Here is a 25549-nt window from a genome sequence, read left to right as displayed (position 1 = left end):
GCAAGGCAACAATGAGAATACAGCCAGTCTCACTGAACCTTAACAAATGAACTGCAGACTAAATTAAGCATGACTCAGCTTTTTAAAATATGGTTATAACACAAGTATGATTTAAACCATAGCAAGTGCATGAAAACTGCTGTCTTCTAAAAGGCCAAATGGAAGGTATTTTTCTGTGGAAAATCAATATCCGACACACAAACACTGAACATTATAAAACGACTTAATGAACTGGAACTTATTTTTCATAAGCAAGACCCCAAAGAGTCACTTTTAATGAAACAAGATATAAATTTCTGTGAAATAGGTTGCATAAAAAAGAAAAAACAAGAGTTTCTTCTGAAGCTCTTTCACTGGTGATGTAAAAGCAATAGCTGTCGACCAGAGGCTAGATTTGACATGCCAGGCTAATTAGTGCGATTATCACACAGCTGCGCAGGCTGAGAGGATTTGAAGTGGTTTTATCAAAAGGATCATTTTCTGAGGGAATGCCTCATCCTGACAGCGTGTGCAATGCCAGACCCAGTTCAGTTTGGGATGTGCAGCTGCTGTCTGCTGAAATATGTACATGGATTCGAATGGATGAACTCTCAGTGGACAGACTGAGATTTTGCACATGAGTAAATCTGCGATGCTTATTAAAGGTTTTCCAAAGGCCTAAGGCACTGCCTCACACCTCAAAGCTGATTGGTTATTTGGAGTCTGACAGTTCATAGTCAGCATTAGATTTCCTTGAAATCATTGTCAGACTTGGCAGAGTTTAGATAGAAACCCAAGCAGACCCAGTGATATTACCAATCTTATCTGGCCATTGTTATTGACATTGAGGTAAAGATCAGAATGAAAAACTACAGTTGATCAGCTTAGCAGCTCAGCTTAGAAATGTACTTTTCCTGGCATCGAAATGTATGCATAAAGGAAACCCTTTATATAATAGAATCCAAACACATAAATGCTGGGCCACAGACCCCTGACAAACTTTGTTTTGACTTACATATTGATTTATATAATTCATTAAAAATGTTAGGGTTACTGTATGAAAAAACGTTTTCCATTTTCAGGGGTCAAGTTGGAACCAATTACTGATTTTCCATTGAATGACCTTTGGTCCATTGGTCAGTTACTATGAGTAACATGGTAGAGGTTAGATAATGCAGTGAACCCATAACCAGGAATTATAGCACAAATCCCTTAGCTTTGTGGAACATTTATTGCCTGGTAATTTAATAGTTTGGTCTAAATGTTTTTAGCATTGGCACTTTTTTTTATAGTGCTAAAGATAGCACTGTTTATTTGAATAGCTGCAAAGCCCAGTGTAGCACTACACCAAAGTTACACCATGATGTTCATTAGGTGCTATTTCTCAAATCCTGATATTTTTACAAACCAAAAGCAGAGTTACAAAAGAAAATGGACGTTACAGTAATGCTTTCTGTATTATTTTAGGATACTTAATCAGTTAGATTACATCCGTGTTCAGGGTTGTATAGATAATTACCCACCCTCTTATAGTGTATAACAGTCCATGAAGCATAAATGCATCATTCACCCTCATTCGTAGAACAATAGCATATTCTCAGTAAAAGAATCTCTGGCTTCCCTCTTGCTCAATCATTACATTGTGCTCTACTACAATACCTCATATAGCTCAGTGACTCAGGATGGCTCAGGAAAAAATGCCATTGGCCAAGTACATACACACCAGCGTTTTGTTTAGCCTGGCTTATTTAACTCCTCCCTCCGTTTTTTGCCCTTGGGTGGGCCGGTGTTTTCAGTGCTCCTCTGGACCAGCATGGCCTCTACAAGCGCTGCCAGGATTCCCCCCCTCTACCGGCCGTGATGTCACAGGTCCAACTCCAAGAGATGCCAGTGTTTTCCCCTTACCAGGTTCGAGAGTGTGGGGAAGCGAGGAAGAAGAAGTCCGGTCACCCTTTTCACCACGGCGCCCAACACAGGTCTGTCCACGACCTGACGCCTCCACCTGGCCCTTCTGCTGTGAGCCAGTCATCCATAAAGGACCTGAAGGTAAGGCTTCCAAGACTCTGGAAAACCTGCTTGAGTCACTGATGATCAGTAATGGGTATTCTCCAGTTGATCCTTGTTTCCAAAAACTGCTTAAGGATTTTGTTCTTCTTTAAATCACAATTTCAACTCTATTATGGACTATGAACAAATACAGTTTTTTAAGAGGGGACTGTGTTAATTCCATACAGGGGATTATCTCTTGACAGAATTCCTGTTTCCAGACATTTGGCATTAAACGCATTTAATCCTATTTGCTCCACTACACTGACATATTTTCATTCATCTGAGTCCTGGAATGACCGGATAGACCCTGAAAGTGTGAGTGTACACATTTTTCAGTCTGCGCTAGTTATAAATATTAGTTTCCTGAAATAAGAGGTCTTCAAATATAGTTATTTTTCCAGGTTTGAGATGAAGAGAAAGTATGAGTATTTACATTCTGCATTTTAAGTGAGTAAGGAGCTGTTAAAGAAAATTTTGACTATAGTTGGTGTGTAGCTGATGGATTGGCTCTATAGATTTGATGTGTATTTGAGTTAAAGTAAAATGACTTTACCATCGCTCTGTTTCACTGGGTTCATTCCTGCTGCTCAGTCTTTTTGCTGATGTGTTGCACCTTTGATATATCATTGTGTTTAAGCCTGCCATAATGTTACTTGGTACATGGAAAAACACAACATTACTGTAATAAAGCAGATTATTTATGGAATTCTTTTGGAGGATCTTTTTCTTATACTTCATAACTTTCACACAACCCAGACAGAAATGCCATGTGGGCAAACACTTCCTGACAGTTTGAACCTTGTCTGTCTGGATTATCAGAGAGACCCCCCTTAAGACATGTATTCAGTGCAAAATTAGCTTAGAAGTACCAGGCAGAGCTGCTGGAGCATGAAAGTGAAAACATAAAGCTCAGTTGAAGTCCAAAAGGGGATGGGGGGGGCCCTTAATTAGTCAAGCTTTCTCTGACCCCTGTGAGAATGGAGTGTAAAATAGTTCAGGGATTGAGACAAAGGCACTCACTCAGCAGTGTTAAGAATTGGGTTTCACAGAACTGCATATGACTTTGTTTTTGGATTTGACTGAGTTATGGCCAAAATTTTGGTGCAGATGGCTGGTAATTGATGACGATATGGGGTTTGATGCTTGACAGTTTCATAACCAAGGAGACAGCTTTGAGCTGCAGAGAAATTTGGGTCATAAAACACCGAAACATGAAGCGAAGACATGTTGTTGTTAAAACAAAACCAAAACTTTAATTTATGCAAATGCCTCTTTTTTGTCAGACCTAATGGCTGGAGAAAAGACCCTATAGGAAAAAAGACCAACTATAATATTAATAAAAAATAACTTGAGTTGAGATAATGTTTACACGTTTTTTTAACAAATAGAATAATGTAGTCCCACATCCTTAACCTTTTCCATTTCATTTTTTTGATGCATGTTGTGGACCCCTATTGGAATTGATAATGTTGTTTCTACTCGTAACCCTACAGAAATGTTGTCATTTTTTGAGCTACTGCTTCAACCAAGTGTTTGCTAAATTGTGGGATGAATTAAATAAAGCCCATTTATTATGTTATCCTTGGGAAGTACCTGTAGCAACACAAAACTCTAACGTCTTACTTGAGTAACCAGACTTCCTGCAATGGCATATCAGGATGGATTGTTTAGTGAAATGTTTCTTTAATAGTTTAGATCATTTCGACTTGTTGGTAAAACGTAAGATAAGAAACACTTGATCTATATCATGTTTGGGATATTTACGCTGCTCTCAAGCTTTAAGAACCAGCTAAAATTCAGACTACTTAAGACTGACAGCACTGCTTATAAAATTATATTTAGGTCATCTAAAAACCAAATCTCACTCAGTTTGAAAACTTGTTAGAGAAACATTTTAAAGGTGATTTTTTTGCAGTTTAACATCTTAGTGTGTAATAATAACTGCTTTTTGATTCCATGGTGCACCACTGATAGGAAAGCTTCCTTAATTTGTGCCTATGAGCTGGAACTGTTCCTCTTGGGGTTGTGCTGTGTGTACACGGTGGCTTCTAAGATCATATCAGAGCTGTTACAAAACGTCTGTTTTACTTTGCATGGAACAACATACGGACATGAAAAAGCTCCATCAGCAGCTATTTAAAGTTTGCCTGCCAGTCCACCTTCTAAGTTTCAGAACTTTGTCTTGTTTGCTTCAGCTGTGCTTGAATAAAATTCCCTTATTATGTGTGCAGGCGGAATTTCAAATTCAATTCAATTCAAAATTTATTTGTATAGCACATTTAAAAACAACAGAGTTGAACAAAGTGCTTCACAATCTGTTAAAAACAAGAGAAAACAATAGAGAAACAAATAAAGATAAATAAGAAGACAGTGAATTAACAATAGAAGCATAAAACAGGCCTGATGGTACTCATACTGAACTCGAATTAACAGCCAGTAAAAAAGTGAGTTTTAAGACGCAATTTAAAAGACTGAATAGACTGAAGTACGAATCTCCTCTGACAGATTATTCCAGAGTCTGGGTGCTGTTACTGCGAAGGCCCGATCTCCTCTATGCTTCGATCGAGACCTTGGTTGTGCTAAGAGCATCTGGCTAGATGATCTCAGTGCTCTTTCGGGGTCATAAATGTTGAGTTCGTTTAAATAACTAGGCACCATATTATTTAAAACTTTAAAAGTAAGTAAAAGAATCTTAAAATCAATACAATATTTTACAGGGAGCCAATGTAAATTTGCTAAAACTGGAGAGATGTGTTCATACAATCTAACACCTGTTAAAAGACGTGCAGCGGCATTTTGGACTAACTGCAAGCGATGGAGAGATGAGTGTTGGAGACCCAAATAGAGAGAATTGCAGTAGTCCAGTCTAGAGGTGATGAAGGCATGAATAAGTGTTTCTAGGTCTCTTGGAGGAAGATAAGGCTTAGCTTTGGCAATTTCACATAACTGATAAAAACGTGTTTTCACAACTGTGGACACTTGCTTCTCTAATTTAAAGGAGCTATCTAAAAACACTCCGAGATTCCTTACAGTGTGAGAAAGATGAGAAGCAAGAGGACCGAGGGTGTCAGTTAACTTGTTTAAAGGCATTACACCTGTTTCTACAGCTCTGTCGCACATGACGTCCCACCGGGCTTCTCTCCTATCAAAGTTGCTCAAAAGCCATTATTTTCTGGGTTAGTGGTAGGATTCTGCATGGTATCGTTTGAAGGATTAATGATTAATAATAATTTTATTTATTTATTTATCTAGCTCATTATGCATAAGACTTGTGTTTTCTGTCATTTTATTCAAAAATGAACATAAAAACTATGAACATAAAAAGAGATCAGTTATTTTGAACTGACCATATTAAGAAGGTTATTATTAACAGGTAGTCTCTTTGAGATTGAGCTCTATATTTCAGGTGAGACCAGTGTACACAAAGGCTATACAAAAACTGAGACAGCTGCATAATAAAAGGACACATTATACATGATCACACAAAATATTATCTGTGGAAATGTTCCAGTGAAATCAGAAAATGCAGCTTCATAATTTTTTGTAGTTCAGTCCATTTATGAGCATCAAAGTATCTATGGTCGTAATGTGACATCCTAAGTAGCGTGCTTAAATTCCATAAAGAAGCTGAGGGAAGCAGGAAATCTTTTCAGCAGAGCCGTGTAAACAAATATCATAAAATGCTGCTCTCTTCAGTTTCCCAGGGAGCATCATACCGCTTCTTTATGTATGATACAATGATGAGTAAGAAAAAAATCTCCTGTGATAAATCGTAATACACAAGCCTTCAAGGTGGATGTGGAAGCATGTATATAAACAATAGTGGCACAAGCTAGGGTTGACTGGCATGTTACACTGTGATATTGGGTTGGGTAAAGATAATATTGGTTATATAGAAAGTGAATAAAAGAGGTCCAAGAATAGATTCCTGTGGAACACTGGTACAAATAGGAAGTGGTCTTAACCTGAAACTGCTGGAGATTACTTTCTGAGTCAGATGGTAATCGCCACTCAAAGTTGCCACATGCCAAGTTAAATGGGCGAGTTGTATGAATATGTAACCCCTGCACAATTTTTTCTTAAGTTTAGGCTATTAGAGGAACTACAGTTTTTTGGCAATTCCTTGCTACCTGGTACTGTGACCAGTACTACCTGACTTTGTTTGGTTTCCCTGGCTTAACTGTTTGTTAATGCAAATATCTAAACCAATCATGTGGGACAAACTCAGTGCATGTGGAATGGTTGTTGAACCCACGGGTTAGTTTACTGGGATTTTCCCACACAACGATGTCTAGGGTTTAGACAATGGTGAAAATCCCTTATTGATGCTATAATTGCAGACTGCTTCAATCCAATTGGAAAGCAACAATAACCATAATCAAGGCACGCAGAATAGCATCTCTGCAGCATCTCTGAATGCACATCATTCCCATCCTACAGGAGTATTGTTGCCGGCCATCCCTTTGCATGTACACACCATGCCACAAATCTCCAACTATCTCAAACTTGTTTCTTGAACATAACCATAAGTTCACTTTACTTAAATGCCATCCACAGATATCAGTCCAACAGAGCACCTTTAGGGAGTGATGGAACCTTGTTTATTCTACCACGAAGAATTAATTCTGTACAGAAAAGGCAGTCCAATGCTATACTAGTTGTTCCTAATAAACTGTCAGGTGAGTCACATTTTTCATGTTTTCCTGTGGCAGTTATTACCTTTTTTGCTTATATAATATAATGTTCAGTGCTAAACTCTGAGCTTGTATTTATGTTTTCATTATTCTTATTTCTAGTAGGATGTTTACTGGTAGTATGATTTTATTTGCAAAAGATTATTTTATATGATCTGTTTTATATTAGATTTTTAAAATAACATGTAAACTAATTTAAAAATTCATAAATCTTCATGCATAAAAATTGAATTTATTCAACAGTGCCATCAAAGATTTTCCAAAGTCATTTGATGGCACTGCGTAGCCCTAAATAAAAAAACCATCAGATTCAAGTCCGCGTGCAGCCCTTTGTGGTTTACACTGACCTTTTCCTCAAACTTCAGGCACATAAGCTGAATAATGCGAGATCTTTGTACTATTTGATTTTTGGGTTTGGCTCAGACTGAGCTGTAAACGACCTAAGAGAGAGTCTTTTGTTTGTTACATTTTTCAGAGTATACCTAAAGCTCTGTTCTCAATTTCGATCCTTCGAGATAACGTTTACCAAGAGTAGGACATGTCTCAACAAGTCTCAAAATCCATGACAAGAATTTTCAAACCCAAAATATAGCATTTGTATATTTTTAATACTGCATTTCATCTGTAAATGCTGGCACTGAGTAAGTGCGTGACCCTTCTCATTATGGCAAGATGGAAATGTACGCTGCTTGGTTAAAATTTCAATTTTAAAACTCAAAGCTTAGTCTAGTGCAAAGCTCCCACATCAGACATGACAGCCAGACAGCGTGTTTATGTAGCTGCTAAATTAAGCACTGTTGTTTGTAACTTAAGCAAGTGCATGTTTCTAATCCCACACTGACTGGACTGTGTGTCTCATTCTTGGAAGAGGATGTTACATTCTTTCTAATGTTACCCGTTAGCCTTAGGGAAAGAAAAAAGAACACGTCTTTGTCCCAAGCTGCTCCTCCTAATGAATTGGCCTGTCTCTGCTGTAGCTGCCTTTGCTAAAGAGAAGTGCTAGTGAGGGCATTGGGCAAGAGAGCAAACTGACTCCTTCAGGCCATGTCAAAACAACATAGTGTGGTTGTTCAACTCAAAATCCTTCTTACGACCACTTTGGATATGAGAGTTTTTGCTGCCTTCTTGAAAAAGAAACAATTTTCTCAAAAAGAGGCTTCGCAGTAACATTTTATTTATTATGTTTATTATGTATTCTGTTGCAATGTACGCAAAGGAATTCATAACTGTATCTACATCAGCGACCTATACTAAAACATTAAAAGTTTTAATGGGGGCCATTTCTTCAGTAGAAAGCAGATTGTGTTCTGTGTTCGGGGTTTTCTGGAATAACAGTGGTCACGGTTGTGTAAAAATATGTGACTGCTTTGTCTTGTTAAATGCTATATCTTTGTGTGAACTTCAAAGACAAATACAGTGTTTTTTAATAGTTTTGTTTTTCCTTGATTTCTCCTGATTAAAGCACCATTTGAATTTAACCCAGGGTAAAATCTGATTAAAGGGCTGATTGTCAGCGTTAATTCAAGGGGTTTAACAAAAGCATTACATTAAATGTTCATTTATCCTGTGCTAGACAGACCCAACACATTACATTAAATGTTCATTTATTACCATCATACATAGTAAAAGTAACAGGACAATTGAATGAGATGGCTCATTGTCAGATGGAAGCTTGCTGTCTTATGAGAAATTAAACACATAAATATGTGGAGGAATGAAGCTTTCATTGGAATCCTCAATGTCTTCACAGTGCAAATGAATAAACAGCTAAAGCAAAGTGGAAAAGCACTTCCCATTTTCCAGGAAAGTGTATTCTGTCATATTCTTGTGATCTACTTATGTTGCCAAATATGTTGGTATTTTGGTGTCCCGGTATCATAAATCATGTCAACATGAGTGAACTATGGCAAGTGAGGAATGTAATAAAGCCTCTATTCAAGAAGTTTCTTACAGATTTTGGTCCTTATTGATATTAAAAAGCACTGAAAGAAACCCAATTTTGTCCTCTGTGGCAATGAATGTCCCGGGTCACGTATTTGTCTGGCCTGTTGCTACAAGCGATTCGATCCTTATACAACCATTGCAAGAGGTGGATCTGCATAGCCGGCAATAAGTTGGACTTGTTCCCAGTGGGAGTTGGAGTCTGCCATGGCTGCCCCTTTGTCACCGAGTCTGTTCATAATTCTTTGGACAAAATTTCTAGGCGTAACCAAGTGGTGGAAGGCTTCACCTTGGGCGGTCTCAGAATTTCATCTCTGCTTTTCGCTGATTATATGGTTCTGTTGGCTTCATCGAGTGGTGGCGTCCAGCTCGCACTGGAGCCTCTGATCACAAGCTTTGGGTAGTTCCTGAAAGTACGAGAACGCAGATTCAAGCGGCGAAAATGAGCTTTGTCCGAATGGCCTCTCCCTCAGAGATAGTGGGGAGTTCAGCTTCATTTGACAAGGATGCCACAGACTCTGTCTGTCTCGGTCTCTCTCAGATAAGAATTGATGCCCACTCAGTGACTTATAATTCTGCTTATTATCTAATAATAATAAGTGAAATTATTATTATTAGAAAAGTTATTTAATACACACAATACTATGCACTGCAGAAATGTGAAAAATCCATCTTAATAATTCTACTAGGGTCTGTTCAGATGTTGTAAAAGTTATTTTATGACTAATAAAAATGTCATTTTTAGATATTCTTCATTGATATGAATGGCCACATTGACATTTAAATCAAAATAAGCATTGTTTTGCTTAGCAGCATGTCATTTTGGTAACTTTGAAATTTAAGCTAAGAACAGTTATTCACCAACAAAAAATGGGAAATGTAAGTTGAGGTGAAAGTTACCTTTTTAACCGATATGTTCTGTCTGCTTCTTTATGTCTCACGGTGTTATGAGTAGTTCAAATAGGTTTTGGCAGGTGGAGGAACCCTAAGATTGAGTCCAGCACTGCAGAGTGAAGTGAAGAATCAACTACAAACAAGTCACATCATGTGTTCTGTATGTCACAATAGATTTTTCTTTGTGAACGTCCAGAGATTAGATGATCTGTGCTGGTAGTCTGATGTTCCTTGCGCTTGTAGTTCTCCCCTTGTGGAGCAGTAATTACACTCTGAAGTACTGTGGCCACAACTTGATTTAATTCTGCACTGTGAGAGAAGGAAAAGGGAAACGGAGGAAAAGGGAACATGGTGTAAATATCAGGCTAGAGGACATGAAAAAAAATAATAACAAATTTGACGGTACCATGCATTAATATATCAGATTTAATTGTTTGTTAACTGAACACGCTAAAATCCTGCAGTGCATCATTTATGGGCACTGACATTTTCTCTACTGAATTATCAGAAAAAGTCAAGGTACTAATACCTGTACTAAAGATATTCACAGCTTATGTCTTACATTTGTCAGGAAAATATGTTTTGGGAAATTTGTCACCTTAAACACAAACTTTCATATTTGTGTTTGTATTTATGTGAATTCCTTCCATAAATACAAAAACTTTATATTTACAAAAATGATATTATGTTGGAGATCGATTATTCTACTACTGAAAATTACACAGAAGAAAATGTTAGTATTTTTTGCTAGTATAGTATTTTTAAATTCATTATAAGGCGTTATTAATTTTTGTCTTTTAAATTAACACAATAAAAAAAAAATTGTCAAAATGATCCAAAATATAAGCATGACTAGTGCTGTTTTTGTGGGTTTACTTGGAAAAGAAAAGAAAAAAAGAATTTACAGATGACTTTTTGTTGTTTATGGACCTCATTTTAACTTTTGTGGTCCTCCGTTTTTGTTTATATGTTTTATATAGTTTTGTTGACCCCCATTACTAGTCGTGTAGTGCTTTGATAGGACTGAAATGTGTATGTCCTGGATATGTCTAATACTACTTTCAGTCAGGCTTAGCTTGACTAGGGACCAGAGAAATCAAATCTTTTCGTGTGCGTGTGTTTATTGTAAACTATGGGGCTCTGTAGTTTTACATATAAATCCGTGAAAGGCTGGACTCTGCAGTTACTGAGTCTACAGAGCTTTGGTGCCTTTACGTGGTCTGCCACTTTGTCACTGACTTGTTGTAGTTCCTAAATGCTGCCACTTTGCAATAATATCACTGAGAGCTGATATCACAAAACGATTTGCTGCTACCATGATCAAATTCAGTGTGCACATGGCTGAATCAGAGAAAATTTTACTGCACTAATATTGTTCTCTCAAACTCAAGATATGAACTCTAAAATAATTTATTTAATGCTTGACTTTTCAATCTGTCTACTGTACTTCTGCTACTGACTCGCATTGCCTAAGATAGGAAAGATCTTAAGTAGTCAGGACCGCTACTGTAGCCATATTCTTAAATGTTAGCTCACACAATTAGCATCTTCCTTTTGACTGAATGCTTTGAGTGTGGCTGGTTGCCAAGGAAGTTGGAAACAGTGGAGTGGGGCTGGTGGAGTGATATGAATGGATGTATTTCTTTTCAGGGGTCAAAGAGTGACGACTATCTCGAAATGTTATTGGTCCTAAAGGCATTAGTTTAAAGCACGAACCCATGTGCTTTCCTTGAGAAGGTAATAAACCTCTGTCTCACAAAGAGTCTGTGAATAAAGTGAGAGCTCGTCTTGCTGTAGGGATAGATGAAATACATCCCTTGTTAATAGTTCCCTCTGGACCCAAAGGTTTTGCTGAAGGAAAAGGCCAAGCTGTGAAGAAGAGACAAAGAAACGTTCTACTATGAGTTTGCAAAGAATGCTTTCTCTGTTTCATTGTATAAACCTCTGTCGAGCCAGGGGGCTCCTCCTCTGTTTGTGCTCACCTCTCAAGCTTTTACTGAGTTTCCACTAATTCAGGCAAAGGCGTGACGCTCCGTGTTCTATCAGCGGTACACGAGATGCAGTAGCTCATATAGGCATTAAAGAGCTCCCTCGTCAAAAAAGCGTCATCGAGAGGATCTCTGAATAAATGTGAGATTATAGAGATAGTGTACTATTTTTCATCATGAAAAAAGAAGCACACAAAGAGCTTTCAGTGCAGAGTACCTCTCGCTTTGCAGTTGTTTTCTGCTTGTAAAAGCAGACATAAAATATTATTGACAATCACAAAATGCAATGTGAAATAGTGTAAATAATTGATGCTGCAGTTTTTTTTTTTTTAGCAAAAACATTGAATCTGCTTTCAAATGAGTAATTTAATTACTGGTAGCACTGTGGAACTTTATTTAATGGTTAATCTGCAGAGCCCAAAATGGAAAATAATTTGGCGTGACATCAATGTTACCCCTCTGTGAAGTATGGCCTGAAAATTTGACACCATGTCGGTGGTACAAGAACATGCACAGCTAGTCTAATGTTGCTTGTCATCATGAGTGAAATGTCCTCAACCCTAACTATTACAAACAGAAAAGACAGGTGTCTGTGAACGTGGGCTTTATTTGCCCTTCTTAAAAAATAAAATGTAACGTAATAAATGTGGTGATGAAGTTTCTCATTAAAACTGCAAAAACTGTAAATAGTAGCAGTACAGTGAAAATGGTTAGTCTGTTTTCGTGAACATTGGCAACATTGACATTAAAAATGTTCAATAATAATTTGGGTTGAGGATAAGGAAAAAGAACAAACGCCACACTGTGAATACGAGCCAGAGATTAATAATAATAACTAATGATTAAATGCAGATGGTGTATACATGTTGCATCATGGGAAGCAGCCTAGACCTATTGCAGCCTAGACCTATTGCAGCGTAACTAAGGGAGGTTTCAGGGTCATTTGATTTATCAAAAAGGAATGTTTTAAGCCTGATCTTAAAAGCAGATTCATTCTAGGAACCAAAAGTAAACAAGCAGTCTGAAAGCAAAGTGCTCTGTTGGTGTGATATGCTACTATGGGGTCTTTACGATAAAATGCGGCTTGAGACCTTGGGCTGAGATTTCCAAATCTTGGTTTAAGGAGCTGATGTAAAGAAACCTATATGGGAGAATTGTGTTCTCTCATTCTATTTCCTGTCAGCATTTTGAATCGACCCTGAATGATTTTCAGGGAGGTTTTAGGAGAGTTAATAATATATTGTATCAGGCTAGTAGGCTAGTAGTACAATAACCTCAGTTTTATCTGAATTTAGAAGCAGGAAATAGGAGACCATCAAGATCTTTATTTCTTTAAGACATTCCTAATGGGCGTGTGTCACCTGGCTTCATAGATATGAAAGCTAGGTATCATCTGCATAGCAATGAAAATCTATGCTTTGCCTTCGAATGATACTGCCTAGTGGAAGCATCTATAACTTAAATGACCCATGGGCCACTGCTGGCACGGTCATCTCATGTGACGGCCACTTTAGCGTTCAAGTAGTACAAAACAACAACCAAACAAAAAAGAAAGTACCCACAAATATTTCCGAAAATGTAGTGTTTTGTTTGTTTGGGTGTTTTTTTGTCACGGTTTTGGGTCATTTTTCCAGCATTTTCAGTTTCTTGTATTTTGGTATTTATCTGAATTATGGTTTATGTTCTGATTCTTTAGTTATCTCATTTTGAATATTATAATCCTTTGTTTCAGTTTATTCTAGTTAGAGTTTTGTTCTCAGGTTTTGTGTCTTGTGCCCTCGTGTTTAGTGTAGGTTTAGTTCAGGGTTAAGTCTGCATCCTTGTTTCTTGTTTCCTGTTTTATTGTGAAGGTCCTTGTCTCATGTGAGTATATTCAGTTTTTCTTGCCCTATCTCGTCTTGTCAATTACTTCCAGCTGTGTTCCCCACCTGTGCGTGTTCTCCCTGCTGTCTACCTTCATGTGCCTTCGCCCACCTTCCTTTGTGTTCAGGTTTTCCGTTTAGTTTAACCCAGTATAGATTATCTTTAGTTCCGTTTTGCCATCCTCTCCTTGTGTTTTATTCTACAATAAACCTCCTTCGCATCTCAGCGAGTGCCTGCTCTTGGGTCCTCATTTATTTCTCCACACGGCTCACTCTGTTAGCCGTGACAGTTTTAAAATTTCAAATATTGTATCACAAGAAAAAACTGCAAACATAATTTGTTCCCATTTTTTCCAGTTGAATCTGTGAAAAATGCCAACAACAACACAGTTTTACATAACTAAAATAATACGTTTGCACCAACAAGGTGATTTGATCCCTGGACTTCGACATTATTGTAGCGCTGTGGGACGCTCTTGACAGAAGAAGGTCAAATTGAAGGTCAAATGGTGCCCGTTATTAAGGTGAAAGGAAAATAGTCATAAAGAGCAATTTTGTTTTTGTTCCTGGCATTAAAAAGCCAATTAACATGTACGTTTGTGCGCGCTGACTCGCTTTTGAAGTCAGCCACACAGGCCACTAGAGGAGCTGCAGTTTGTGTCACTTCCACATTGAATTCATTTTCCAGTTCCAGGGGTTGCAGCTTGGCCGCAAGACATATTTATTTGAAGCATCCAGTTTATGTATTTCATGCTTAAAGGACAAAAGCACAGCCAGCATAAAAATGCAATGTTTTATTTTTTTACACCATTGTTCCCTTGTTGCTCCCAGATATTATTTTACATGTAACACAAGTTAATCATCAATCTTTTGGATAAACACAGCACCTACGGTTTACCTAATATACTCATATAATAAATATTGATATATGTGTGTAACATGTGGCTCTATACCACCTGTTGGACAAGCATTGCAACTATTCTCGACCCTGGGTAATGCCTTTCTGCTGTTTCCCCATCTTTGTTTCTTATCTATGGTTCCTGATAGTTCCATTTCTGGTAAGGCTGGGTAAAATAGCACTGGTTCCCAGCTTTCAGTATTATTATCTCCATGTTCCATCTTTTATGCTTGTTAAGGGCCAATAAGGGGTCACTACTTCTCGGTTCTTTATATAAGACAAGCCAACTTGTTGTTTTTTTGTTCAAAAGATTTATTCATATCAGGACCATCTGTGTAAATTTTTCAGTTGAAAGAAAACAACGCGACTTCCACCAGCGTTACGCTTCATGCATATCTGGCCAAAACATTTTTTCCAAGTCATTCAGCACACCCTCTGGGCTCAATGCAGTGCGACATTGACTGAACTTGGTGACAACCAATTCACAAAAATGAAGCGTGTTCAATAAAAGATTTGAAAAGCAACAAATCCCTGTTCACTTTTGCTCAGTTCCAAGTTAATTCTCCTAAATACAAAGATAATTGACCTAGGCAGCACAAAACTGTAGCCAGATAGGAAAAACAGGAATGAAAAAATATTTTGCTGCTAAACCAAGACATTCACCTTAGATATATACATGATATCAATGTGACTTTAACTTTTACCTGCTGATGATCAAATGTAATTAACCTCTAAAAAATGTTTTAAATGGATGGGGCTAGGGAAAACAGCATACGTTTGAGTTTTCGTATGGCTAGATCGTAGTGAAACAATGGTGTCAATTGTGTTTTGGGTGTTCAGAACAAATAATGTTTTATACTGGATGAGCAGAACTAAAGATTAAATGTTAGTTGGCCTTAAGCAAGCTTCGGTTTGCAGACTACTGGCCAACCAGTAGAAAGACTCCTTTGTGAGCTGCAGGTTGTGACGTCAAATGGGCTGTATAAAGACATAAATTCATAGCTAATCTGGAACAACACAGGAGTGGGAGGATGAGTCTTGGTGTCCTCCTCCATTTCTTAACTTGCATAACTAATGAGCCTTAAATATCAGATAAATTAAGCAGGACCAGTGACTGCTGTCAGATTTGCACAAGCTATCTGTGGACCACAGTGTAAGCTAACAAGACAAAGGGATTGTACTGTATGTGCATTATTTTCAACTTCTGAAATACCTAAAAACCATGCTGGAGATGCTTGAATACAGCCACTATCAGGTGAGATGGGCTGACATATTTGAAAATATATGAAAAGAAAAAAAAAGAGTAGATGCGATTTTTACACTAAAAGAGTCAAAATATCTTTGCTGCGCTTGAAAACAGGACTTAAGGTTGAGGATTAGGGTTGAGTTCTAAATACTTCATTATGTGTACCCAGTTCACAAGTCTTTGGTTAAATGAAGACAGGGAAGCTGTTTTACACACAGTCGTATTTAAATTGCTGCACGAGTTGGACAGGTGCTGAAATGTTATATAGTGCTCTTTTAGGAAAAAAAGAGCTTGATGAAAAAAAATGTAAAAGAAATGTTGTTTGGACATTTCAACATCTTATCACCGTAATGTTGCAAAGCAAGCACGTTAGATTATTTGGTTTTTAAAAGGCTGTTTTCAGGGGAACTTTTAATGTAACAGAGTAGTATAGTGTGATTAATTTGGATTTGTAAGTTGCACTTTGAAGCTGGAAACATTTGAACATTTAAGTTCTTGCATTTTTAATTTGTGCTTTTACCACACCGGGACAGATGAATTATTATAATGAAAACATTCATTTTTAAATCTATTTTTTTCTCTACGTGCCAGTGTATTTTTCTCCTTACCCTTAACTGTATCACACGAGCTTAGTCAAAAAATAAATCCAAAACTAATGTGGTGTAATGTTTACGACTTTGCCACTTAGGTCCAGACCCACCTGGAAAGTCCCACCAAATACCACATCCAGCAGGCTCAGCGGCAGCAGGTGAGGCAGTATCTGTCAACCACCCTGGGTGGTAAAGCTGGCAGCCAGCCCCCCGAACACAGTATGCCACCCGGTCCTGGCAGCAGTGCACCCAATAGTCCCATGGCTTTGCTCACCCTCAGCACCAACTGTGAGAAAGAGGTACACCTGCTCACTTCGAGGACATTCAGTATCCTTACATGCAGATGTCTCGACAGAGAGTGAGGAGTTCATGAATTGTGCCTTTGTGTTATACAGATGGATGATGTCATTGATGATATTATTAGCTTGGAGTCAAGCTACAACGACGATGTTCTTGGATTGATGGATCCAGGACTCCAAATGAACAACCAGGTAATTTATTTTAAGATAAAATAAATACTACAATAAATACCAAAGTGTGTAATGTTGACACCTTCTTTGAGTTTAAATAAAATATATGACAGTTGTTCTTTTCAAGAGGACACTATAATGACAGGTTTTTAACACCAACAGCTACCTGTGTCAGGAAATTTATTGGATGTATACACCAACCAAAGTCTCCAACTACCAGGCCTCGCCATCAACAGTTGTCCACCCAACATTAAAAGGGAATTCACTGGTAAACTAACACTCAATTTATGAGCGTTTGGATTAGAAAAAGTATAAGGCTTTACTACATGTTGTTTACTACTGGTATATTTGTGGACACTCAGTTTAGTACACTTTTCTGTGACCTTTCTGTGTCTAAAAATTTACTGCTGATAAAATACATGCATAACCTTGTTTTGTATGATGTAATCCCAGTCCACTCAGACGCTTTTACATCTAAATACATAGGTTACTTTAGGCTGATGTCAATATTGTGTGCAATTTAGAAGTGCACAAAATACTGTTAAGTCAATCATGTGCCAAATAATTACTCCAGCTCCTGGCATGAAGCAAGTACTGGACAAGCCTGGATCCTGTGGCCAATATGAAAGCTATCAAAGGCCAGAGAGCTTTCCAGTAGGTAAGCAAAGCAAAATGAAGAGAAAAAAAAGACATAATGTTTTGTAAACTGTAAAACTTCACTTTCAGAAACTGTATGTTGAGTGTTTTGTGTATTTTTAAATTGCACACATTATACTACTGTATATTGCAAAATCTGAGATGCAAACTTTAAGCTTTTTTCCAGTTCTAGCCTTCAGATTGTTGTTTTTTGTATTGTTTGTGATTAACAGGTTTCAAATATGCTAAACAAACCTCAAAGCATGTGAAATACAAACCTATAAAATGAAATCATTTACTCTGGATTAAATCACATTGTAATCAAATGCTTTTGTCTAAAGTATTGCTATTCAGCCTTCTTTTGCTTCACAGAGGCTGAAGTTCGTGCTCTGGCAAAAGAGAGACAGAAGAAGGACAACCACAACTTAAGTAAGGCAATCAAAATATTACTGAATTTCAATTTTTTATGTTTAATTTTAGTAGCTTCATTGTGTAGTGGTTTACACAATCGCCTAAATATCCTAAAAAGCAAATAGTTTTTTTATTTTTATACTTAATTTTCTACTGCTAGTTTTTTCGTAAATCTATAATATATATATATATAATCTATATTATATAATCCGTGTTCACAGTTCATGTCCTTACTTTGCATTCTAGTTGAACGAAGACGGAGATTCAACATCAATGATCGCATTAAAGAGCTGGGAACCTTAATACCCAAGTCAAATGATCCGTAAGTGTTTTTGCATGTATTTAAGCTAATGGATGCATGTGCCCAGCCATCTACTTGTCTGCCTACTGTAGTGATTCATGCATTAACCGTGTTTCAACATCCTAATGTGTCAAAGTCTCTTTAAAATGCAATTGCCGTTTTGCTCAGCAGGATGTAAAGAACCCTGAGGTGTTCTGGTCAGCTGAGTCTGACTGTAGATATTTGTCTCATGTATACCCCAGAGACATGCGCTGGAATAAGGGCACTATTCTGAAAGCCTCGGTGGACTATATTCGGAAATTACAGCGCGAGCAGCAGAGAGCCAAGGAGCTTGAGTGCAGACAGAGGAAGCTGGAGCACGCAAATCGGCATCTCATGTTGCGTATACAGGTGGGTCACTCTAAGGCTTTGCAGACGTTATGTAGGTTTTTTTAAATTATTATGGTCATGTTTTGTTTTTTTTTTACGTAAAACCACAAAATTAGTACAGCAAAAATCTACTTGATCCCAGATGTACAGTATTTAACACAAAATTAACAAATGCTTGTTCTTTTAATGCATCAATTACAGGTAATATGTAGAAAGCTACTTGTGTTTGACATTCTTATATATAAGGGAATTATCCTGTCCAGCCAGCAGCCAGTATAGCTTGGCAGCTATAGCATGAAGGGTGGCAAAAGAACCTGTGTGCAAAACCAGAGAATGTTTTATCTGGAAAAAAATTGTTCTATTCAACAGATGTTTCAGCCAATTTTGAGTAATTTGGGTCATACACTGCCTGACCAAAAAAAAAAGTTGCCACCAAAATAAAAGGGTCACACACTCTAATATTTTGTTGGACTGCCTTTACGGCATGCATTCGCTCTGGCATTGTTTCGATAAGTTTCTGCAATGTCTTTTTTTTCCCTCTTGCCTCTTTTGCCATCAGAATTAGTGTCTAAAGGCGAAGAAAGATGCCCAACGGATTTACTTTACCAAATGGACCATCCCAGCCTTGCCGTATTGGTCTATTTGGTTCACCTTTTATTGTTTATTTTATTTTATTTTCACTTTGCTAAATACGGGACAGACTTAACTGGGGAAAAGAAAGCGGAGAAAGAAAGAGGGAAAGAAAAACAGCAGAGAAGAGGAAAGGTAATAAAGGGCAAACAACAAAAACCAACAAAATAAGCAGACAAAAAATACATGTATCAATCACCTGGATCACCTGTTGAGAAAGAAAAAAGAGAGAACAATCAGAAGGAAAAAAAGCGCAATATAATAAACAACATCACGATGATCTATGGGAATGTAACAGAAAATACTAAATATTAAACATCATTGTGCAGCACGGAGGAGATAGGCCTCCATACCTTGGAGGGCCTGAGATGTCCCTAGAGGGGTGGCGTCTGATACCCAACCTGACATATAGACACAGACATACAGGCACACACAGATACAAACATCCATTCCCACCCTCATGCTCTCATATGCAATTACTCAACACTCACCCAACGTGGAGACAGACATAAAGAGACGCTGTACACACAATCACACTCCCCAAGTGTACTCTAAGCCCCAGGTCTAGGTACCCAGACCCAGGTAGTGTTACCCTCTTCCCTGGGGTGGAGAGAAGCAGACTGCCCCGACTCGGCAGCAGCAGGCCCCACATTCCAGACCCTAATCGGACGGCCAACTCCTCCTCCTAGCCCCCCTGCTCCAACAGGCAGCAGAGAACGGGGGTGTTTCTGCAATGTCACAAGATTTATTTCCATCCAGATTCTCAATGGGGTCTGGACTCTGTGGTGGCCAGTCTATGGCGACGTCCACATGTACATGGGTATTTTTGAAAACGCAGATTTTTCTATGCATTTGCACCTTTCATCCACACGTAAACAGTGTTTTCGATCACTGAAAACTGAGATTTTTTTAAAATTCCTGCCAGGGTGGAGACTTTTGAAAACTCAGTTTTTGCATTTACGTGTGGACGAGGAAAACGGAGATGCAATGTCAAAGGTGTGCCCCTTTTTTGACGTGATGCTGTGCGCCACGTTATTGTTTATATGTGATTATTTCTACAATGGCGGATATAGACAAAATACTGTTGCTGTTAATCTGACTACTTGAAGTTTTTACACACGTACATATACACAGGCAGTTACTGTCTCTCCATCACTTCATCTGCCTCTCTTCTTACCCTGAGCACTGAGCCCAGTTGGGGTTAAATAACTTGTTGCCAGCTGAACGATAATCGCCCATGCAGTAATTGTCCAATAGGAGGCTCATACCTATTTGCTTAGTTAAGTCCAGGTGGCGACTTTTTGGCCAGGCAGTGTATTTGCATCCTCCCACTTTTCACCAATTGTTTTGCACTTTACAAACAAGATGCAGCACAACCATTAGTGAGTTTCAAAAGATGCCTTTAGTTGGATTTTCTTCTTTGCTCTATGTTCCAGGTCTTATGCTGGCTTAGCAAATTTGCACAAAACATGATTTTGAAGTTGATTAGCGTAGATGTACTTTTTGTTCCAGTGTTAAAACATTGCAACATTTCCACCGTTTCTATCTCTATCTAGGAGTTGGAAATCCAAGCCCGTGCTCATGGTCTTACAGTGGTGTCATCCCCAACTGTCTGTACGTCAGAGCTAATGGCTCGTGCCATTAAGCAGGAGCCCGTCCTTGGTGACTGCCCATCAGAGCTCTACCAGCATAGTTCTGCCCCTGACATGTCCCCTCCAACCACATTAGACCTCAACAACGGCACCATCACCTTTGACCATATACCAGCAGATGCGGGGGAACCTGGCCCTTACGGCAGCTCTAGTGCGTGTAAAATGAAGGAGCTGGTAAGGGACAACACCCTAGGGCCAATTTCCCCCAGTGATCCCCTGCTGTCCTCGATGTCCCCAGATATTTCCAGCAACATCGACAGCCACCACACTTCCAGCTCAAGTTTGGAGGAGAAAGAGCATGGATGTTAGCCCAACAGCATGAGCTGCACTGACATTTACATTTGTAGCAACTCACCAGTGTGGCGCCTACATTAAAGATATCAATGTGAATGGATTAAAGAACTCGTGGTATGTTTAAATCTTTTCTTATTTTTGTCCACACTGGTGTAGAAGTTTTAAGTGTTACATGGTCAGACAGCTCAAAATTACTTGACATGTAATATACAGTGTCTGTGAAACATGACTGCAGTCTTATTTTTGACTTTCAAATCTGTTTATTTTTGTCATATTTCAAACTTTTCATATCTTTTCTAAATACACAGTGAACCTGGTGGCAATGCCAAAAGACAAAAGTATGCATATGTAAAAATGTATTGCTGATAAATTCCAAAACTTGGCACATGTTGTAATATTTGGAAATACTACATATAATAAATATTTAGAAAGAAAGGTTTTGGTATTAGAAATCCGTGTATTATTTAAAGTAATTTTTACACTATGTGGTTGTTGTATTATGAGGAAAGAGCAATCTTTTAGAAAAAGGGCCACATAGTAAAAAACATTATACTCATTTACTGGATAGAACTTTTGAAATTACATTATATGTGTGTGGTTTCTATGCTGATGAGAGCAGTGGAGAAGCATCTGGTGCTGTACAAGCGCTTAACACTTTGAGATTTGCCTTTTGCTTCTTTAAAATGACAATATAAAGCATGTGTCAAACTCAAGACATGCCGATGAAATCCAGTCAAGGTTAAGCTTAAATGCAAGGGTCAGAGAGACAAAAACCCAATGCAGAGTGTTGTGGGGGGACTGAGAAGAAGATAATAGCATTTAGGGCTAAGTAGAGAATGGTAAAACCGCAGGATATATTAAAGACGTATTAAGTAAGTAATTACAGTAATCAGGTGAGAACATTAACTACAACCTCATTGCAGGAAAACAAAATGAATGTTCACTGTGAACAGAAACTAAACATGAAGACAAAGGCCATGTCCACACTAATAAGTTTTCGTTTGAAAATGTATTAGCATCTTTTTCTCTCTATTTTGGCCTTCCGTCCACACTGAGATGGTGTTTTTGGTCAAGGGAAAACGCAGCATTTTGAAAACGCTGTTTTCGTGTCGCAGTGTGGACAGCAAGCCCGGAGACACAATTTTGTCATGTGATGCAGATAGTGAAGGGCATTATACAGCAGTTGTTTTGTTTGCTCTCAATTTTGACAGCCCTATTACAGATTACTATCTGTACATACTCCAGATAGCTTTTGTTCAAATTCTTTAATTCTCACTCGCTTCTGCAACTTTGTACTTTTGTGTTACTCGCAGCAACAACTCCACCTCATTGTTAGTCCATTTTTAAAAAACTTGGTGCTTTTCCTCAAAATTCTGCCGTGATGTTTCAGAGTAAATAATCGGCAGGCAGAAATGACGCAGGTCAAATTGTCTCGAGTTTCACACATGTGCAGTACTGGAACACAAGCATTTTCGGCCGTATCAATGTGGATGAACAACTCTGAAAACGATAGTGTTGACGCAGAGCGTGGTCTGGCGTATACGCTGTTTTAAAATTTATCCGTGCTAGTGTAGACATAGCCAGAGACAAGGTCAACAGTGGGGGAAAGTGGCAGAAAGACAAGATGGAGAGGCAACCCATTCTCACATCCGAGGCGTAATGTTTTATGCTAGGTGACAAATCGTCAACATGTTACGCTTCCGGGCACCCAAAACGTTCCTGAATGATGAGATCGGATACATGAGGAAGCATGAGAACCGTTTGAAATCAATCCACACATGTTCGTTCATTTTCCTCAGATCACTTTGGAAAATGCTATTTAACATCATTGAAGTGCTGGTTAAGGATAAGGTTAGGGTTAGGGCTGGAATACATGGCTGGAACGTGTTTTACCGCGAGACCATCATTCTACTGTATTTCACCCATAACCCGGCGCGTACCATAAGAACGCTGAAGGTCACCTTCCGCGTTCCTTAGGACAAATCATCAGGATGTTATGCCTCGGGAGTGAGAACAGGCTGAAAGAGGAGATGACAGGCGCTCAAAACGTACAGGGAGTGCAGAATTATTAGGCAAATGAGTATTTTGTCCACATCATCCTCTTCATGTATGTTGTCTTACTCCAAGCTGTATAGGCTCGAAAGCCTACTACCAATTAAGCATATTAGGTGATGTGCATCTCTGTAATGAGAAGGGGTGTGGTCTAATGACATCAACACCCTATATCAGGTGTGCATAATTATTAGGCAACGTCCTTTCCTTTGGTAAAATGGGTCAAAAGAAGGACTTGACAGGCTCAGAAAAGTCAAAAATAGTGAGATATCTTGCAGAGGGATGCAGCAGTCTCAAAATTGCAAAGCTTCTGAAGCGTGATCATCGAACAATCAAGCGTTTCATTCAAAATAGTCAACAGGGTCGCAAGAAGTGTGTGGAAAAACCAAGGCGCAAAATAACTGCCCATGAACTGAGAAAAGTCAAGTGTGCAGCTGCCAAGATGCCACTTGCCACCAGTTTGGCCATATTTCAGAGCTGCAACATCACTGGAGTGCCCAAAAGCACAAGGTGTGCAATACTCAGAGACATGGCCAAGGTAAGAAAGGCTGAAAGACGACCACCACTGAACAAGACACACAAGCTGAAACGTCAAGACTGGGCCAAGAAATATCTCAAGACTGATTTTTCTAAGGTTTTATGGACTGATGAAATGAGAGTGAGTCTTGATGGGCCAGATGGATGGGCCCATGGCTGGATTGGTAAAGGGCAGAGAGCTCCAGTCCGAGTCAGACGCCAGCAAGGTGGAGGTGGAGTACTGGTTTGGGCTGGTACCATCAAAGATGAGCTTGTGGGGCCTTTTCAGGTTGAGGATGGAGTCAAGCTCAACTCCCAGTCCTACTGCCAGTTTCTGGAAGACACCTTCTTCAAGTAGTGGTACAGGAAGAAGTCTGCATCCTTCAAGAAAAACATGATTTTCATGCAGGACAATGCTCCATCACACGCGTCCAAGTACTCCACAGCGTGGCTGGCAAGAAAGGGTATAAAAGAAGAAAAACTAATGACATGGCCACCTTGTTCACCTGATCTGAACCCCATTGAGAACCTGTGGTCCATCATCAAATGTGAGATTTACAAGGAGGGAAAACAGTACACCTCTCTGAACAGTGTCTGGGAGGCTGTGGTTGCTGCTGCACGCAATGTTGATGGTGAACAGATCAAAACACTGACAGAATCCATGGATGGCAGGCTTTTGAGTGTCCTTGCAAAGAAAGGTGGCTATATTGGTCGCTGATTTGTTTTGTTTTTTTTGTTTTTGAATGTCAGAAATGTATATTTGTGAATGTGGAGATGTTATATTGGTTTCACTGGTAAAAATAAATAATTGAAATGGGTATATATTTGTTTTTTGTTAAGTTGCCTAATAATTATGCACAGTAATAGTCACCTGGACACACAGATATCCCCCTAAAATAGCTAAAACTAAAAACAAACTAAAAACTACTTCCAAAAACATTCAGCTTTGATATATTAATGAGTTTGTTGGGTTCATTGAGAACATGGTTGTTGTTCAGTAATAAAATTATTCCTCAAAAATACAACTTGCCTAATAATTCTGCACTCCCTATACTGTATATACTGATGTTGAATTAAGACCATGGACCCACCTATAACATGATAGGGATCCAAAATTTCATAAGTACTAAACGGCAACTAAAACTTTGTTATGCCCTTACTGACTTGTCATTACTAGAATGATTAGACACAAACATGGGAATAACAGGGAAAAAAATTAAAATGGAAATCAAAACTCTATTAAGGTATTACAGAAAACTTAATTTTTATATTTTATGTATACAGAGTTTTAATGGCAGAAGATGAGGCATTAAAATACACACAAACCATACACAAACAAATAACTCTCAATTTACAATTTTTTCATGTACCTGTAAAGTGAAAGAGTCAAGGAAAGACATGAAGGTACAGATATATTACACATAAATAACAATCATACATGTCATGTTTCCTCTCGCCACTGCGGGTGGTTTATCCTTTAAGCTTGGGTTGTCTACCACATGCCTGGAAGCTTGAGGGTCCTGTGCAGTATGTTAGGTGCTCCTAAGACTGGACTGCACTCAAATTTTTTGCCGCCTGGGTGGTGCGGAGCTGTTACGGAAACGCACAATTGAAAGATGCAGACTGACACATCAAAAACCAGTAAGTAGGGTGTACAGTGTACACTATAGTCTATAGCAGTGGTTCTCAAACTTTTCACAATAACTACCACCTCATTGAATACATGGCTCTTGAAGAACTGCCCTTATGACCAGTGTTGGGTAAGTTACTTTAAATTAGTAACTTAGTTACATTACTAGTTACTTCTATCAAAAGTAACTCAGTTGCTTCAAGTTACTCGTTACTTTCAAAGCAACTAGTTACTAGGGAAAGTAACTTTGGTTTTACCCATAATTCTCTTATTAATGTGTTGTTTCCCTAACTGGATACCCAGCAAGGATGCCAGTCTTCTAGCTTGCTTACATGTTAGCACTAACCTGCCACAAGTGCACTCTGCCCCCTAATGGCCTGAACCAAAAATGGTTAAAATGGCAGTGTCGTAGTGTGAGTGCAAGTTAATGATGAAATGATAGAAACT

The 25549-nt window shown here is 38.5% G+C and overlaps 1 protein-coding gene across 4 annotated transcripts; it reads left to right on the top strand.

Moving 5' to 3' along the window:
- Positions 1–1779: 1779 nt before the first annotated feature.
- mitfa (melanocyte inducing transcription factor a) lies at positions 1780–21524 on the top strand. Of its 4 annotated transcripts, none has more exons than XM_085407854.1 (9): positions 1780–2025; positions 16240–16440; positions 16537–16632; positions 16774–16879; positions 17186–17269; positions 17620–17676; positions 17905–17980; positions 18202–18349; positions 20515–21524. In XM_085407854.1, the coding sequence occupies exons 1-9, from the start codon at positions 1840–1842 to the stop codon at positions 20917–20919; spliced, it is 1359 nt and encodes a 452-aa protein (XP_085263980.1). In that variant the 5' UTR covers positions 1780–1839; the 3' UTR covers positions 20920–21524. The 4 variants fall into 4 exon arrangements, with proteins under 4 accessions (XP_085263980.1, XP_085263981.1, XP_085263982.1 ...); XM_085407856.1 differs by lacking the exon at positions 1780–2025 and adding an exon at positions 15425–15560; XM_085407855.1 differs by lacking the exon at positions 17186–17269.
- Positions 21525–25549: the final 4025 nt, after the last annotated feature.

This window comes from Rhamphochromis longiceps, linkage group LG5, assembly GCF_057381845.1.
Source record: "Rhamphochromis longiceps isolate RC_006_pf linkage group LG5, R_longiceps_female_GT1.1, whole genome shotgun sequence".
Lineage (NCBI taxonomy): Eukaryota > Metazoa > Chordata > Actinopteri > Cichliformes > Cichlidae > Rhamphochromis > Rhamphochromis longiceps.
This window is presented reverse-complemented; position numbering and strand designations above follow the sequence as displayed.